This window comes from Neovison vison, chromosome 6 (assembly GCF_020171115.1).
Source record: "Neovison vison isolate M4711 chromosome 6, ASM_NN_V1, whole genome shotgun sequence".
Classification (NCBI taxonomy): domain Eukaryota; kingdom Metazoa; phylum Chordata; class Mammalia; order Carnivora; family Mustelidae; genus Neogale; species Neogale vison.
The window spans coordinates 109,218,623-109,237,699 of record NC_058096.1 but is presented as its reverse complement, the minus strand read 5'-3'; the positions used below and the strand labels follow the sequence as shown (position 1 = coordinate 109,237,699).

Below are 19,077 nucleotides of genomic sequence, written 5' to 3'. Positions count from 1 at the left end.
ATTGTGTTTCTTTTGCTCTTGGAGTCCTCTTGCGGCATTAATTCTTGAAACTCAGGCAGCAGCACCAGACATTAAATCCCCAAAGGGAGAGGTATTATTAAACCTTTTGCTGGCCAGCCTTTTCTGAACACAAATGGACAAATTCTTAAGCCCTCTTATTCATCTCATGACGATCATTAGAGAAAAAAAATTGAGCCAAACTTGCATATTGAAAATAAGAACAAAAAAACACACACAAAAAACCCCTAGATAATAAATATCGCTGATTCACTTATTTTAAACAAAGTCCAATTTTATTCACTCTTAATACCCTTGCAGTCCATTGTATACCTTCTGCACTGATCCTTGGTTCAGTAGCTGTTTGATACCTGAAAAAAGAGGGAACAAGTGATTCCATCAATAAAAGGTGATTTCTGTAGAGTTTAAAGAGCAGGTTTCATGGGAAGGCTCACAAAAAGCTGTATGACAACTGTGGATCCGAATTAAACAAATAACTACTCATGTTCAAGTCTATTGCATGTGGATCCCCTCAACCTCCCACAGGCACAGGTATGTCCAAGACTGCCCCTTGTCTCTTTCTGTCTCTCAGGCACACAGACCACACACATATCCCACAAAACCCTATCCAATGGGAAATGAGAAGAGGCCATCAAAAAGGAAGTAAAGCTCTTCAGTGATCTTCCGTTCCTTCTTCCTTGTCCTCTTTTCAGTTTTGATCTCTTTCACCATTCTCCTTCCTCTTCCTAATTACGATGCACCAGCAGGCCCCTTGCCTCAAGCAGCCCTTGCTGACGCCACCCCTCTGAGCCTCTAGCCCTGCTAATGTCTACCTGGTACTTCCCTTTATGGTTTGGTCCAGCTAGTTTGTTTTATATGATTCCAATTCACATGCATTCACATTCACATGTCCTCGGTTTCAAAGCCCAACTCATACAGCTCTTTGTAAAATAGTGACAGAAGAATTCTGAATATCTCCTTTACAGGAAGTCAAGTTCATTTTCTGGTCCTGTGTTTGCTGTCTGATGTCCCTGGAGGGTTTTGTTTTTTTTACCCGTCCTCTTTAACCACTGTTCTCATAGTCACATGCCACAGACATACACACATGCGCACACATGTTCTCTCTTTCATTAGACTGCTCACCTTCTCTTGCTTCCTCTGTTAACTGTTCTTTTGGAAAGTCCACATCAAAAGTGATTATCAAAGAGCCCTTGATGTTGTTGTTGTCAAAGTTGGGGAGCCCTTCTCCTTTCTTCCATAGCTTGGCTCCTGGTCTGGTGATCTTATCCCGGGAAATATGTACCTAGAAAGCAAAAGGGTAGGGGGCACCTGAGTGGCTCAGTTTGTCGAGCGTCTGCCTTCAACTTAGGTCATGATCTCAGGGTCCTGGGATCAGGCCCCACGTCAGACTCCCTGCTCAGCGGGAGGTCTGCTTCTCTCTTTCCTCCCCACTCATGCTCTCTCTCACAATCTATGCCTCTCTCTCAAATAAATAAATACAATCTTTATTTAAAAAAAAAAAAAAAAAAAAAGATGGTGTGCCTGGGTGGCTCAGTGGGTTAAAGCCTCTGCCTTCGGCTCAGGCCATAATCCCAGGGTCCTGGGATCAAGCCCCATATCAGCCTCTCTGCTCAGCAGGGAGCCTGCTTCCCCCGTCTCACTCTGCCTACCTCTCTGCCTACTTGTGATCTCTGCCTGTCAAATAAATAAATAATATATTTTTAAAAAAAGAAAAAAAAAAAAAAGAAAGAAAGAAAGAAAGAAAGCAAAAGGAAATGGGACTGGACTAGGACTCTTGAAATACAACACATGGCTTCTAGTGAGCACTGGTGTCCAGAGCTCCTGTCACAGTTCAGCACAGCATCAAAGATCAGGGGACAAGGGAAACATCACTAGGACACTGCAAGCCAAAGAAATATGTTTTCAAAATAAAAAGAGAAATCAAACACGTAATCCCCAAACCACCCACATGAAGGTTTTAAAAGGACAGGAAGCAGCAAAATTGGTGTGTTTACCTTGTGGCCATCCAAGTGAGTAATATCCATATCAAAGCCCACCAGAGACTCCACTAGTGAGATTGTCACATTTGTGTATAAATCATCTCCTCTCCTTTCGAATATTGGGTGTCTAAAAACAGAACAAGGTAAAATCAAAATTCTCCATCTTTCTTTGGAAAGCATTCAAAAATGTTTTAGAAAAATCTTGTGGAAAGGATGAATACCACTCTTTCAAACAATAAACATTTATTAGATATTCCTTTGTGTATAGTATTAATTGAAACTACAAAGTTCTATAAGATTTATTAAATCCTAAGCTTAAGGAGCTTATAAATCAGGAGAAGGCAGAGCACATAAGTAAAAGTAGGAGTAATTAGATTACAGAAAAGAGAAAGACACGTTCTGGCAGTGAGGACTGGGTGATGGGCATCAGCAACGGGTTTGGGAAGGTCTCCAGAGCTGGGCTCAAGGCCAGGTCAGCTCTAGAGACGCAGATCACATGTTCAAGTTTCTCTGGGAAGATATGAGAAAGATAAAGTAGGTAAGGAAGCTGGGGAAAGTCTGAGGCAGTGAGGGCCCATTTCTCCATATTTACATGGGAAACCTGTTTTACTGAGTCCTCAGAAGCAGAGGTATCACTGCTTCTCAAGGTGGTAACAGGAGAGAAATAAAAAACGGGAAAGCTTGAGCCCCGGGCAAAATTCTTATATAAGCAACACTTCATGCTAAAGAGAAGCTGCAGATTATGTAATAGAAGGTACTTTCTATCTCAAGTCTTCCATCCTTGTATGGTGCCATGCTTCCTCAGTCGAAATCTCAGGTCTCCTTGAAACGCATTTGTGTTTGCCTCTCTTTTACAACTCCTTACTTGTCTCATCAGTTTTTCCTTCCAACATCTTTTGGTTTTGTAGGTCCTGAGTAAATATGTTAACAGCTCAATCCTCAGCCACAACCGCAAATTTTCAGTATTGTAGAGTTACAAACGATCATTTAGGGTATGAAGGGCATGGACAGAGAGTAAACTCTAACAGTGTCCTGGTGGCTATCCATTTGTCTCTATCCTAATTCAACTTATCTGAAAAGCAGGGGCTAAAGAGAAGGTCTCCAAGATCTGATCACTTACTTGACAACTTTGATTCGGAACCGCAGGTCCCCTGGCTCTCCATCCACATGAGGCTCACCTAGTTTGAAGAGATGATGGCATATTTAAGTCGCACATTACGCATGCTGCAAATCTATCTGCAGTTTAGGAGAATTTTTTAAGCCACTACCTTAGGTATGGTCTATCGAGTCTACCTGTGAAAGCAGTGTCTCTAACTGGTTATATCAAGTTTCAGATTATTAGTGAAGATCACCTTTATCTCAGGCACAGTAATAAATAACTTGACCTGTTCCCTAAACAAAGAAAGATTCATTGATTTCTTGAACCTAAAGTCTTAAAGCTTCTTTTCTTTCAGAAACCTCAAAGGGGAGGTCTGAGAGCTTTTGATTAATGCCAATCAGAGCTAAGTATCTTCTTTCGCTGCGGAGTTAAAATTAATCCATTAGGGTCTGAACACCCTAAATTTTGAAATAACTTAGACTACTAGATAAAAAGCTACTAGGTAGTTAGCTTTTGGCCGTGGTATTCTAAAGATAATCTGTAGTGCTATGGTTTAAGGTGAACATCCAGGAAGGCCATGAAAGGCTTTCTGCGCCCTAAAACTGACTGGAGAGTATTGGAAATGATACATGCATTTACTACATGGCCATTACGATATGATGTGAGGTGGGGGTGGCTGGTATTCACAAGCACACAGAGAACACAGAATTATGACAGTAAAACATCAATATCAGCGTTTCACCTTCTCCGATAAAGGGGTACTCCATGCCATCTCTCACCCCAGGTTCTATTTCTACCTCCAGTGTTCGTTCTTCATTCACTAGTCTGAAATAGAATTTAAAAAGAAAAAAATGAAAATATAAACCAAACTCCACATACACATAATTAATTTTTTCTGTTCTATCAGAGTTGTTTCTTGAAAGACTATTCCATGCCTCTAGTTGACACAGCCATCTGAGATCTATTTACATCTCCTACATGCCAAAAGCCAGGGTAAAGCTACTATTTATTATACAATCTTGTGGCTGTTGCCTCCAAAGAAGCCTGCAGTAGACTGATTGCTTTAAGCTGAGTGATCAATAATAGAGAAAACTACTCACTCTTACATAAATTTCCATCTGAAAGGACAGGAATCAGAAGCAAAGTTTATCCTATCTGATATTTTTCCTGATCCCATAAAGAACTGATCTAGTTTTGATATATATATATAATATACAGTCAATTAAATAGTTATGTTTATGGCATAATCAGCAAATAGTACTTCTCTCATCTGTGGTGTTAGCTAGATATATTTGACTGCTCTACTATTCCAAGTAGGAAAAATGTAACATTAACATTTGCTAAGTATATTCAGTGATAAAGGGCACAGCTTATTAGTTCAGAAATACAGAAGGAGGGCGCCTGGGTGGCTCAGTGGGTTAAGCTGCTGCCTTCGGCTTGGGTCATGGTCTCAGGGTCCTGGGATCGAGTCCCGCATTGGGCTCTCTGCTCAGCGGGGAGCCTGCTTCCCTCTCTCTCTCTCTCTGCCTGCCTCTCTGTCTACTTGTGATCTCTGTCTGTCTAATAAATAAAATTAAAAAAAATATATATAGAAGGAGATATAGGAGACATACTTTTGGGAAAAATAAAAAGATATATTTTTTTATAAGATAGAGCAAGACATATCTTTGCTCTATCCTCTGGTGGAATGTGAAAAAGAGAGAGAAAGGAGGGTGCCGGGAGATAGAGGAAAAAATCTCGGTATGGACCATGAGCATTTTATGAAACAAGTGAGAGGATGAGTGTCTCAGTGGAACAGAGAAGGTGCTCACTTGACCTTACTTGACGTGCTTACTTACTTGACGTTAGGACACTCATCACAGACCACCTCCTGGGTCATCTGGAAACGCCCTGGGCCCAGCTGGGTAGTCCGCATCTCTTGCCGGCAGTTGCATTTTCGTTTGCCCGGAGCCTGCCTTGCCACAGGTTTGTTTCGAACTACCTAAGAAGTACATAAACAACATCAGCTTCTCTCCCTATAAAAGAGCCTCTGGTTTCCTCAACCGATCAGGGCTGAACGGGTGCTGGGGCTGGAATGTTCCCTTCTCCGGCAAGCTATCCCCCAGGGAGACCTAATGCTGAGAGAAGCCTTTGTGGAGTTACAAATCAGCCCCCATCCCTCGAAGGAATGAAGCAAACGGATACTTAAATGACTCCACGTCTGAAGCTGGAGGAGAGAGAGGGGATTAAAAAAGAAGAGAACTGAAAAATGAGGTGGATGATATCGACATTTCTAAGGCACAACTAAACACCACTGAGTTGAAGCCATTCACAGAATTGCTATCTTTTAAGAAATCTGAGCTGTGCAAAGCACAAGCCCTGGAGAACAACTATGGCCTTGAAAAGCTGGTATTGGCTGCCACCATACCATTAGCTATGATAAATCTAATGAAAACACTTGCTTGTTTCAGGCAACTCAGTTTAGGACGGTTGCCCACTACTATCTCACATCAGATACTGAACATGTGAGGGACACAATGATCATCTCTTTGTCGCCACCTGCAACGAGACACACTGCTCCCTCAAGGTACATGGGAACCCAGACACATGAAGAACTGTATTCTGGGTTTTGCCTGTTTCATCTGTCAGACACCTAATCATAAGGGACATGTTCACACAGCAGGATGACACAGACGCTCGGGAGGAAAGCCCCTTACAGCCCACAAATACATGAAAGCCTAGGTCAATGGAATAAATGACAACAGTAATTAGAGCAGACACTCTATGACACTTACTCTGTGCCAAACAATGCACTTTTACATATATGAACTTGCTTGATTCTTGCATCAACCTCATGAAGTAGATAGTGATACGGTCTCCGTTTTATAAGGGAAGTAATGAAGGCACAGAAAGGTTCAGGAACATGACCAAGGTCACGTAACTAATTTATGGCAGAACCAGTATTTGAAATTAGGCAGTCTAGCTCCGAAGTCTGTGCTTTTAATTACCATGCTTTCTTCAAGGTCATTCTTCCTTGAAAAAGAACTTTCCATGGATCATTTAAATGGCAAGGCAGACATCCTTTACAACAACTGGATTTTTGTTAGGGATGTGCTAACTGTGAAGAGTGATATACACAGGGTATTAGTAATGACTGCAGACAACATGTCTGGAGGTGAACAAGGGAGTTCATTAGGCTCACCACCTTCTCCCACCTCAACAACCTATCTTGCTTTTGAAGGAGAGATGTCCTGAATACTCAGACCGAAGCACTGTATTGGAAGCCCGTGCACCCTCTGCAACTATCCAGTCTTCTTTCAACTACTTGGAGCAAAAGCACAATTAATGAGAATGCTTCCAGTCAAGCTGGTATGTAAGCATGGGCTACTGGCTATCTCCTCCAAAATCCTCTAAAAACTAAAAGGAAACATGAATTTCAGGAAACAATTATAACACACAATTGGTTGGAAAATTCCAGAGATGGAAGGCTGTTTGGAACTGGCATGTGTACAGTGTAGTGGCTACAGCTTGGGGCAGCAGCTAGTGGGGGCCACTGCGGAGATGCTAGAGAAAAGTAGTTGAAGTTCTGCTCTCACTTTTCTCTTGAACTGCCTTGGGACAAGCACTGTTTGGCCCCCTCTTCCAAAACAACAGACCCCAGACACCAAACAAAACCAAAAAACCCCCCAAAAAACCTTCAAGAACATGGACAAATAAAACACAGTTAAAACCACTACGAAAAGGTTTTCCCCAAGATGCTCTACCAGGGAAAGAGACTTGTGGACACCCATGGGGGAAATGCAAGCTCAAAGGCCAAAAAAAAATTCTGGACACTTGAGGAGTCCAACTATATACCCCCCACCTGCAGAAAAGACAACAAACTGGATAAAACATATATTTTAAGCAAATGTATTAGAGAAGACAGGCCAAGAATCTAAAATAAGCATGGTAATATTTAAGGAGATAAGGAAAGACATTAGCGATAATGTAAGGATCCAGTACAGTTGTTATGTATAAAAACGTGAATTGAAATAAAAAAGCAGCAAATGGGATATTATTAGGATAGACATAGTTGAAGACTGTGGTGAGGCAGAAGTCCAAAATAAGGCACTCTCCTAGAAGGAAGCAGAGAAGGCTAAAGAACTAGAATGGGTTTTTTGTTTGTTTGTTTGTTTGTTTTTAGATTTAAAAGAAAGTTAAGAGCAGATAGAAGGAGAAATGCCAACAAAGAGGATCATGTATTTGAAAAAATAACAAATAAATTTTCCAGAACTAAAAAGATATGAATAACCTCAAATGAAAAGATCCCAAAGTTTAAGTAGAAAATATAAGTGACCTGTTTTCTGATTTAAGGGCAGAAAAGAATTTCTTTCTTTCTTAAGATTTTATTTATTTATTTGAGAGAGAGAGAATGAGAGGGTGAGAGAGAGAGAGCATGTGAGTGGGGAGGGCCAGAGGGAGAAGCAGACTCCCTGCCAAGCAGGAAGCCTGATTTGGGACTTGATCCCAGGACTCCAGGATCATGACCTGAACCAAATGCAGTCACTTAATCAACTAAGCCACCCAGGCAACCCCCAGAAAGAATTTCTGAAACAAGATACAAAAACTAACCATAAAAGTAAAGACTGATAAATTTGGCCACGTTAAAATTAACTACTTCTGCTCATTTTAAATAAATCTTCAATATAATGGAAACACAAGTTACAAACTGATTGGCTACCTCTAGCCAACAAAGGTTAATAGTAAGAATAAACTATTCTTAGAAATCAATAAGAAAAGGGCAAAAAAAAAAAAAGGGCAAAATATGAACAGATTTCACAAGAGAGAAAAAAATATGGCCATAGATGTCTATCCTAATTATGAATTAAGAAAATACAAATCAAGACCACAATGACATAACATCTCTGCCCACTTGATGGGCAAAAACTGAAAAGTCTAATAATTCTGTTTTAGAGGGGCAGAAGATCTACAGGATCTCATGAACTGCTGGTGGAAGTGCTGGTAGTCATCAATGGAGAAAACAATACAGAATCATCCTGTACACATCACACTAGTTCAGATTCCCCAGCAATTTCACTCTTCCATATATATATACCCAAGAGAAATTCTTGCTCACATGTACTTAGATGTACGTACAAGTTCACTTAACAGCACTTTGAGGAAGTGGGAAAAAAAAAACCCACCCTGGAAATAACCTACATGCTTACTGATACAGTAACATTCATAATAAGATTCTGTTCAGCAGAATTACAGTGACAGCAACAGGCACCAACCTTGGTAACATAACAGTGAAAGAAGCCAGTCCCAGGAGGTAAGGTATGGTGTAATACCATCTTTACAAGGTCAAAAACAATGAAAACACAATGACATATTATTCAGGTATTCATACACATGTAATACAACAAAGAGACAAGAGTAACAAGGGAACAATAAAGACCAAACTCAGGAGGGCAGCTAGCTCTGAAGGGCGACAGAGGGATGGAAGCAGGAGGTAGCACAGGGCAGATATGAGTGGTGGTCCTCTTGTAGTTAGTTCTTGGGCTGGGCAATGAGTTCATGAAACAAGAGCTGTGCATCATGAACCAACGATTATGATTAACTCAATTCGTACATCTGGTTACTCCCCCGACTCCCAAAAGACAGAGAAGGTACTCAGAAATTCCTTGTTTTTAGTCAAAAGAACAAGTTCTGGGAGTTAGTATGAATAGCTGTATTGTTTGAACTTACTTCCACAAAATTTCCTGCATATACTTCTTCCAAAGTTACTTCTAGATCTACAATGATATCACTGCCTCTTGGAATATTTCGGTCTTGCTGACGAGGGGTTCCTCCAAACATGAAACCAAAATCTCCAAAGAAGCTGTGGATAAATGTAAAATCATCAGGAAAAGAAAGCAGAGCTCGTATCTGCAATTATTTACTTTTCTTCACATGGATACAATATTGTCTCCTACCAACATATTGTATAAAACCAGACATTTTTAATACATTGGAGTCATACAACATACACAATTTTTAATTTATACAATATAAACTATATTGCCCCGCCACAAAAAAGTTTTTCTTTTAATAAATATTGTCCAGACATATAGCATCGTGCATAAATACAGTGTGCCAATGAATTCAAAGTTGGGTTAATCATGAAAATAATAATTTGTTTTAATATGGAGGAATATCAGGATATAATAGACTTACTGAAAAAGGGCATAGTATTTATAAACTCAGATGATTCTGACTCTAATGGTAATTTTGAACATTTTTAGCATTCACTTTGTATATTTAGAAACTAGCTCTAGTTAAAGAAGCTACTGTTCTATATAAAACTCTTGGGTACATAATTAAATAAGCTAAAAAAGCATCAGCCTTAGTAGAATGCTGGACCTTAAGAAAAAGGAAGCTCTGTTCTCTACAAAACCTAAATCAATTTTTCTAAGTAACAAAAACATCACTTTGAATTAATACAAACAATGACCTTAAAATATACAGGTGTTCTAATCTTAACATTAATTTTTGATGCTAAGAAGCCTCAGATATTAGCAAGTGATGACAGCTAGGTAACTCCCTCCCACCCACCAACTAATCTTGGTGAATAGATTCCCTGAATCTTAAACAAAAACAGACAGGGAAGATTTGCAGGGTCTGGGGAGAGGAGGTGGTTGCTGCAGATGGGAGCTTTCTCTTCCTGGTATCACTTCTAATAGCCAAGTGGAACAGGACACTTTCCTAGTAGGCTAACATAACCAAATCAGTCCTGGGGAAGAGAAGGATTTCCTAATCATACCACTCACATACCTTCACAAGTCCTGAAAAATCTACAGTTACCCCCAAATACTAAATGGGGTAAACTACTGTATGCAAGAGTGGTTCTTAACTTTCTTTGGGAAAGGGTTCACAAAACCCTTTTAAGAAGAAAGCAATAAACCTTTTCCCCATAGAAATGCATACTCAAACTTTTTTTTGTTTTTAACTTGATTTGAAACCCCAGATTAAGATCTTACATGGCATCATCAGGGCATATAGAAATTCAATAAAGAAGGGTTCAAAGAGAGTGAGAGAAAGGCGTGGATTATTCCAGCCATTTAGCACTCCAAGAAAGTGATGTGCAAAAGGAGATAAAGAGCCTCTATCCTAATTCCTTCCACCAATGCTGATTACCATAGATACCCCTCTCTTGTTGACAGAATGAAAAAGAGGCAGTTCTGGGTATGGGGGTAGGAATTTCCCTCACTCTTTCTGCTTATGAGAATAACTTTGTGCATTAACGGTTTGCAGATTCTGAGAAGAGACAACACATACTGGTTTCCAACATACGGGGCCCCTAGCATCATCAGGGTCAATGTGATTGACACAGTGAGCTGGATGGACAGCACTTTCGGGGCTATCTCTTTTGGGGCTTTATGAAAATAGAAGAGTGCATTCCCACAGGGAGGAGGATAACTGACCTCTTGGTCAAGAATCAGTTGAATTTTATTCTTCATCAAAAGCTTCTGAACAAGGGAACAAGGATAAATCTTTAATAATAATCCAGTGATCCACTCTCAGATACTAACTTTGCAGACAGGCAAATTACTTACTGTGAAAAAATGTCTCCATGGGAGCTCTGATGACCATCTTTTAATCCCTCTTCACCATAAGTATCATATTGTTTCCGTTTTTCACTATCTGACAGAACCTGGGGACAAAAGCCAGCGGAGGAAAAGATCATGAGTTGGTTATATGCGATTAAGATACATTCGTATTTATGCTGTATTTTTAGACTGATACGGTCTCTATCATTTTTGTGGAATGCAGTTTTCATATGGTATTAAGGCAAGTATATATTTTCTTCAGCAGACTAAATTCTTTGATGCACTGTTCATTTTGAAAGTTCACAGTGCTCAATTCATGTCTTTACCAAAATTGGCCTAGTCACATAAAAATCATATCTGAGAATAGCAATGTGGGGGTTAAAGGGAGGGCAACAACAGAAAAGAGGTGAGATGAATTCCACAGGTTTATTTCCCATGCAGTTTGATTCTTGTGGTTGTGCTGTTCACCTCTATGACACAGTAGATCTCTGAACCATAGATTAGGATAGGACTATGACAGATTGTCATTAGTGATAGCAGCAGCAAAATGGGACAGCCTTAAAATCTGTCCAGGCCTACATGTCCACACCATATATGTGCCTCCCCTCCACACACATTAGAAGACTGACAGGTTAAGGGAATCAAATGATAGGCTCTTCAGAAATGTCTATACTATTATATTTCCATTATCCCTTTTCCATTTGGGGGTTAGGTAGAAATCCTTTTGTAGAAGAATGCTGTCTGCCACATATATGTTTAAGTTTATAAACTTCTGAGTCTGAATTACAAAGTAAAATAACAAAGAAACCACTGCTCTATGAAGACTGCTCAAGGATTATTTCACAGATTGAAAAGATTGGGCCCATTCCATTTATAATACTAAGAATATAAAAACAAAGTAAGCTTCCATACTCTTTAAAATCTGCTTTCAACTTGCCAAATAAAGTAAAAGCTTCCCACCTATGTAGAGAAATCTGAAGTATACCCACACATATAATTTTTTTTGGAAGATTTTATTTATTTATTTGACAGAGATCACAAGTAGGCAGAGAGGCAGGTGGAGGCGGGAGGAGGGAAGCAGGCTCCCTGCTGTGTAGAGAGCCCGATGTGGGGCTCGATTCCAGGACCCTGGGATCATGACCTGAGCCGAAAGCCGAGGCTTTAACCCACTGGGCCACCCAGGAGCCCCGACCCACACATATAATTTTGAAAACTAAATAATTTTATACCTCCTTTGTTATTTTGAATCGAAATATTTAGACAGCAGATTGAAGGGGAAAGTTATTTCAAACCCATACTTGCACTGGCTCAGGGAAAGAGAAGTTGGAAGTAGATGGGGCTTGCTGACTCAGCAAAAGAAACGGAAGACCTGCCTGGCATATATAAACAGGACACACTTTGGCTATGGGCTGAGTGATGTGTAAGAAGCCACTGCAAAAATTTTCTTTTTCTAAATTTATCTGACATGTTACAAGAAATTGAGTGTATGAGAGAGAACATTCTTTTTTTTTTTTTTTTTTTTTTTAAGATTTTATTTATTTATCAGAGAGAGAGAATGAGTGTGCACAAGCAGGGGAAGTGGCAGGCAGAGGGAGAAGCAGACTCCTCGCCAAGCAAGGAGCCCAACGTGGGAGTCAATCCTAGGACCCTGGGATCATGCCCTGAGCCAGAGGCAGACGGTTTAACTGACTGAGCCACCCAGGCATCTTGAGAGAGAGAGCATTCTTTTTTTTTTTTAAGATTTTATTTATTTGACAGAGAGATAGCATGAGTAGGCAGGAGTTGCAGGCAGAGGGAGAGGGAGAAGCAGATTCTTTGCCAATCAGGGAGCCCGACTCAGGGCTCAGTCCCAATCATGAACTGAGCTGAAGGAAGCTGGTTAACTGACTAAGCCACCCAGGCACCCCAAGAGAAAACATTCTTAAAAGCAGAGACAAATGGGTTAGTTCAGAAGTGACCAGAGTACTTGACTAAAGGTACTATGACAGTTCACATGAAAGGAATGTTTTAGTAAATATCCTTAAAAAAATTAGCTATTTCGGGGAAGTAGAAATGGGCAAACTTAAAAAACAAACAAACAAAAAAGACAACTCTTATTATCATGTGATCTGGCCTTCCAATATTTTTACTTCCAATATTTTTACTTTCAAGTCTCCTGTGGTTTTATCTCGACAAAGAAATGAACCCCACATTTGGGTCTATAAGAAATACCACTTCAAAACCCCCGAACAGAGACATCTGGATGGCTCAGTCAGTTAAGCATCTGTCTTCAGTTCATGATCCCAGGGTCCTGGGATTGAGTCCCACGTCAGCCTCCTTGCTCAGCATGGAGCCTGCTTCTCCCTCTGCTTCTGCTGTTCCCCCTGCTTATGCTCTCTCTCTGACAAATAAATAATCAGATCACAAGTAGGCAGAGAGGAAGGCAGAGAGAGAGGGGGAAGCAGGCTCCCCACTGAGCAGAGAGCCCGATGCAGGGCTCAATCCCAGGACCCTGGGATCATGACCTGAGCTGAAGGCAAAGACTTTAACCCACTAAGCCACCCAGGTGCCCCATAAATAAAATCTTTAAAAAAAAAAAAAAAAAAAAAGCCACACACAAAAAAACAAAACCCCCAAAGACTATTTTAGAGTCAGTCTTTTCATGGACAGCAGAGACTTCTGGAGTAACTGCAACCCCCCTCCCAAACTATCCTTAAAGTTATCTATTATAATTCACTTCCTCCTCGGTTTTTTTCTGTTCAAGGAAAGTGATTTTATTCCATGGTCTTGGAAACTAGTTTATTTTCAAAAGAAAATAAAGGTTCTTAGATGATTGGCCAATCAACTCAGAGTCTCAACTAATTAAGATGCCAGCAGTAATCCCAGTTCAGTAGAGAAGACAGATTTGTATTCACAGAAGACTCTTCAACTTAACCGGGATTTTGATTTGTGAACCTTAATTTATCTAAGGACCAAAGGCAATGAAGTGAGTAATACAAAGAAAAAAGAAAATTTGAACTAGTGACTAGAAAGGTTCTTAGACCTTAGACCTGCAATCTCATAAATGATTTATATATAGCCTGCTTAGGTTGTCACTTAAGAACATGGTAGACTCCAAGGTTTTTGTTTTTTTAAGAGACACACAGAGAGAATGAGTGAATATGAGAGTAGTGGGTAAAAGGCAGAGGGTGAGGGAGAGAGAGAATCCCAAGCAGGCTCTACACTCAGCACGAAGCCTGATGCAGGTCTCGATCCTATGACCCTGAAATCATGACCGGAGTTGAAATCAAGAGCCAGATGCTCAACCAACTAAGCCACCCAGATGCCCCAACATTGTAGCCTCTTTAAAGAACATGACAAATTCTTAGCAACAGCTTCCCTAAAAAATATTTTGGACTTTTGGATTCCTAGCAAAAAAAAAGGAAATATTTATGGGAAAATAGTGCGAAATATGGAATCCATATTATCAAGAAGAACCAAAATGTTATGTATAATTTAAGAGAGTCCACCAACACTCTCAAATTTATTTGTGGGACCTAGGTTATGAATTCCAGTCCTATAGGAGCCCTGAAGGTGTCAATAGAAGAAAGGGGGGGCCCCATTAGCTTTAGGTTTCTCCTCAGTTTAGTGGATTCTTTAATCTAGGCTTTGGGATCCCTTACCTTTGGGGTTTTTCCCACTACTAAAATATTTTTCAGATTTTGTTCCAGCCTTCTCACTATCCAGGGATTTAACTTGAATTCAGAAGTTTTAGCTCCATAACTTTCAGAGTTAAATTATTTTTTCCTGTGCCCTTTTAGAAAATGGGAGTGTTCGCACTAGAGTGATAACACTGTAATGTAAAAACTGAAATCTGCTAAGAAAGCAGAGTTTAAATGTTCTCACCATAAAAAGAAACAAATAGGTGAGGTGCTGGATGTGTTAGTTAATTACATGGGAAGAGTCCTTTCACAATGTACACATATATCAAATCATTAAACATGTTATCATTTTATTTTCAATTATACCTCAATAAGGCAGAAACCCCTCCCCCACCCAGATCTCTTATTCTATTTCTAGAGGAAAAGTGAATTGCAACATATGAAAAATAGCTTCCTCCTAATAGATGAAAGATTATTAGAACTTATTTGTAAAATTTTTTCACCATAGTGTTGAAAGAATCTGTGTACAACAGTTTTCCAATAATAAGTAACTTATTAAGCATTCAAAATATATTCCTTGGTGTAATTAATAATGGAATAAAAAATGGGAATAAAAATATGCCCAGCTCTGCTATATTTCATGGTATCCTAGTGCAGATTAAATGAGATGATACTGATAAAAGCATCTACATCTCCTGATTAGAGGCTGCAAATTATAACTGTAGCTGTTTTGATTGATCTGCACAAAAAAGAAATTTTGAAACTGAATCAGTTACCAACATTTTCCAATCAAAAGACTTACACAAAAATCTGGATTTCCATTACTCTTAAAAAATTACATGATCTGGCAACACTGTTTCCATTTGTATATGGCAAAAACTGGTTGGGTTTGAGTAACAGCTGTCCCCTTGAAAATGGGCAAGAAGGCTTCAGTTTGTCACAGCCCTCAACAATCCCTGTTGATTCCGAACATGGAGGCAGAATATTCACTGTCACGTTTTACCTCATAACTGTCCTGCATGTCATGCGTCTGCTCCATGTATGCATGTGGATTTACAAACCTCATTTAAATTTTGTTTCTATTTCTGGCTCTAGCTCCCAAACTAATTGAATGATGATCAATCTACTCATTAACCTACCAATCTTTCTTTCTTTCTTTTTTCCATCTTTTTCACCTGAATCTCCTTAATCAAAAAAAAACTAGTATGAAAAAAAAATAGGAAATAGCATATACTAACCTTAATATACAATATAGCAGTAAGCACTACTTTAATTTTTATCTATTGTCTCTTTTTAAGAAGAAGTGACCTGAAAGAAAGGAGTATTACTCTGTGTTATGCTGACTTTTCTCTATCTGTAGGTTGTATTATTTATTTATTTATTTTTAAAAGATTTTATTTATTTATTTGTCAGATAGAGAGCACAAGCAGGCAGAGTGGCAGGCAGAGGCAGAGAGAGAGAAGCAGGCTCCCTACTGGACAAGGAACCCGATGCGGGACTCGATCCCAGGACCCTGGGATCATGACCTGAGCCAAAGGCAGAGGCTTAACAGACCAAGCCACCCAGGCGTCCCTATCTATAGGTTTTATTCATACTTCATCCTTTTTCCTGACTCACCTCATAAGCAGCACCTAGATCCTGGAATTTCTCCTGAGCTCGAGGATCATCAGGGTTCCGGTCAGGATGAAGCTGTAGGGCTAGTTTCCTGTAGGCCTTTTTAATGTCTTTTATAGAGGCACTTCGAGGTACCCCTAAGATCTTATAGAAATCTCGCCTAGGGAATAGGGAGGGGGAGAGGATACTTCATTAAAGAGTTATACATTACATTTTTAAAAGCCAAATTTTTTTCCTTTACATTTAGGTTTGTATATGAGCAAAGAGGTATAAAAATGAAGGTATACATGTGACACACAAAAAAGCAGGACTAAAAAGAGAACACATCAGAATTTGTGATGAGTCTTATATACTGAAATAGTCATAATAAGAGGCTATGCACTTTTTGAACTTGGCTAGAATTATTCAAAACATCCGTGGTACACTTCTCTTAGAACTATCTTCAGGCAAGAAAACTACTTTACTTATGGCCACAAGTTATTTTCAACCAAAAACCACATAATCAAATTAATATTCTCCTCTTCCCTTCCCTCTATTAGTGACTTAAATGACTTCTGGCTGTTTCCAAAGGTCAAATAAAAACCAAAAGATGATTTTCTTTATTCAAAAAGATTCCATCACATAAATATTCTAATAGTAGCTTTGTTTGGAATGTTAAACATGAAGTGACTGAAATTAACTTGAGAGGTTACAATAGAGGTTAAGCCAAAATCCAGTAAGAACCCTGAAGAAAGAATAACATACATTTGGATATATGAATTGTGGTGTTATTTTGCTAAAAGTGAGAGAAAATATCAATCTTGCAGTCATTGCTAGTGGTTATACTGGTTTGTCTTGGTCAAGTCTTAATTACAGACAGCTGCTGAAGCCCATATGCAAGAGCCTAAAGTCTCAGCAGCTACAAATACACATATAGCATGAGCTGGGAGATAAAGTACAGATTCACTGACCTCCTGGCAAGGGACTATCCTGGACCCAAATTAACTATAAAAGGAATCTTTGCAAGAAGGGCCAATGGATGGAACAGACTATAATAAATTTTCAGAGCAGGGACTACAGCCCATAGAAGACGCCAAAAAAATAATCGTTGAATGAAATGAATAATTAAGCATGATCACAGAAACCTACTCCTTTTGCCAGAGTCACTTTAGCCATCAAAATTTATTCTGAAAATGCATTTCTCAACACAGGGGATGGGAAAGTTGTTCACAATGGACATGCTAACGTAGTAGTGATGGTGATTTTAAATCGCAATGGGGATAAAATGCACTGGGGTGCTAGGAGATACAAGAGAGAACATTGAACAAATTATGTCATAAGCTCTTAGTCCCATTTTGGAAAGTCATTTAATCATTTCAGGTATAAGTCTGAAAAATTATCACCCCCCCCAAGGGATTCCATGAAAAATAATGAGATGCTTTATCCTTTCCCCAAAAATCTGCAAACGCCCCAGAAATTTCGAGACAAGCATTAAATAAATAAAAAGGTTCACTAAAATTAATAACAAAAAAGCTTTTTAAAGAATGAGGCTTACTTAGAATATGCTTAATATTAAAATGGCTAAGTAACAGCCCAGAAAAATCAGGGAGAAGATGGCTGGCATAGTTTAGCATCAATATTATAGTTCCCAAAAGACTTCTTCCCCGCCCCCCCCAAAAAGGTTGGCATTTAAAGCTACAGAATTAGCAAATTCATACTGACATTTTATTTAAACATCTTAGGATATGTGTTGCTTTAAGTGAAGTACTAACAAAAACATACTAAGAAAAACAAAAGAGCATTACCTAGAAGAAACTAATTTTTTAAGCAATTTAAAATGCTTTACAAGAAAAAAATGACAGTAAATGTAAGCACATATGTAGAGGGAAAAAAAACTTTGAAGAAATAACAAGCACTTCAAAGTTTAAAGTTTTGCTAACCAGCATCTCCTCCAGTTAGAGAAACTTACGGATTGTTAGAAGCTAAGATTTCCCACACTCTAAGACATGAGCCTGGCATATCCTATCCTGTTGTCACCAGGCTTTAATACCATGGATCTAAAGGGTTGGAAGGATCCTTAAGAGTTCAGTTGGTCCTACTCCCTTCATAAAGGGGGCACCTTATTATCTTCATGCTACAGATAAGACTTTAGGTGGTTCCTTAAGAGGCACAGAATTCATAAGTGGACTGGGGATGTGTGGTCTTGAATGGCTCACTACCTGTTGGTGAAATACTCTTCCCCGTCCTAAGATCATAAAGCTTCTCAAGAAGATACCACAAAGAGAGACAGTGAAGCATGATGACAGCTTAGGCTGAATTATCCCAAGAAACCGGAAAGTACAAGAACTCTCCAAAGAGTCTGCCTTGCTCCCTCAATCCAATTTCCTTCACTCCCAGCATGGTTTCTCTGTCTGTTCCTACTTCCTCACTCAGCCTCGCATCACAACCCACCCACTTTGATGTCAGCCCCCTCAGTGGCTGGCTGCAGGCTATACATTGTAGGGCCCTCTTCTACAGCTCAGCAGCAACCCCACCCCCACGGTGTGTCTGGCTGTGCATCCAAACCCCACTCTTTGGGGCAAATCTAGCTCCAGGGGCCTCTGGACCTAAGCCCCCTCACTCGTGCCACCCACTGCTCTCCTCTCCACCCCCCGCGAGCCTGGCCCACAGGACCCATTCTTCTGCCCCCACCGCCTCACCTCAGCAACGCCCCTCTCTACTCCCTCAGTCTGGCAATGCTCCCTCATCCCCAGCCAAGACTGACAGACTCACGGGCCCCGTGCCCGCGGCTGCCTGTTCCTCACCCGGCGATCACGGCCCCGAGGAGGTAGAGCAGCAACAGGCAGAAGGTGCCCAGGTTCTGCGGGGCCATGGTTTCTCGGTGCCGGCCTCTGTGCCGGTCCCTAGCCCACGCGCTCCTCACAGCCTCCGCCGCCGCCGCGTCGGCTCACCAGCCCACCAGGCGCTGAGAGGCCGCCTCCCACCGGGATCTCCTCCTCGGTCCGCAGCGACAGCTAGCTCGCCCCCTCCTCTGCTAGTGCACTTCCCGGGAGTCCCGAGTCCCCGTGAGAGAAGCCCCCAGCAGGCGAGAGCCAATCGCTGCTCGGGACATCACACGCGGCCGGCGCCTCGCAGCCAATCGACGCAGTACACTTCACCTCCGAGGCGGCGCGGGCGGCCAGTTAGGCCTCCGAATTGCAGCCGCAGCTCTGGGCCTATTA

At 40.4% G+C, this 19,077-nt stretch overlaps 1 protein-coding gene across 1 annotated transcript; it reads right to left on the bottom strand.

Annotated features, from left to right (window-relative positions):
- Positions 1-274: 274 nt before the first annotated feature.
- DNAJB11 (DnaJ heat shock protein family (Hsp40) member B11) lies at positions 275-18,919 on the bottom strand. The gene is made up of 10 exons (XM_044251951.1): positions 18,661-18,919; positions 15,881-16,037; positions 10,650-10,747; positions 8,803-8,935; positions 4,935-5,077; positions 3,839-3,921; positions 3,118-3,175; positions 2,013-2,124; positions 1,141-1,300; positions 275-368 (listed from the first exon to the last, which is right to left on the bottom strand). Exons 1-10 carry the CDS (start codon positions 18,726-18,728, stop codon positions 304-306), a joined length of 1,077 nt encoding a protein of 358 aa, XP_044107886.1. The 5' UTR covers positions 18,729-18,919; the 3' UTR covers positions 275-303.
- Positions 18,920-19,077: the final 158 nt, after the last annotated feature.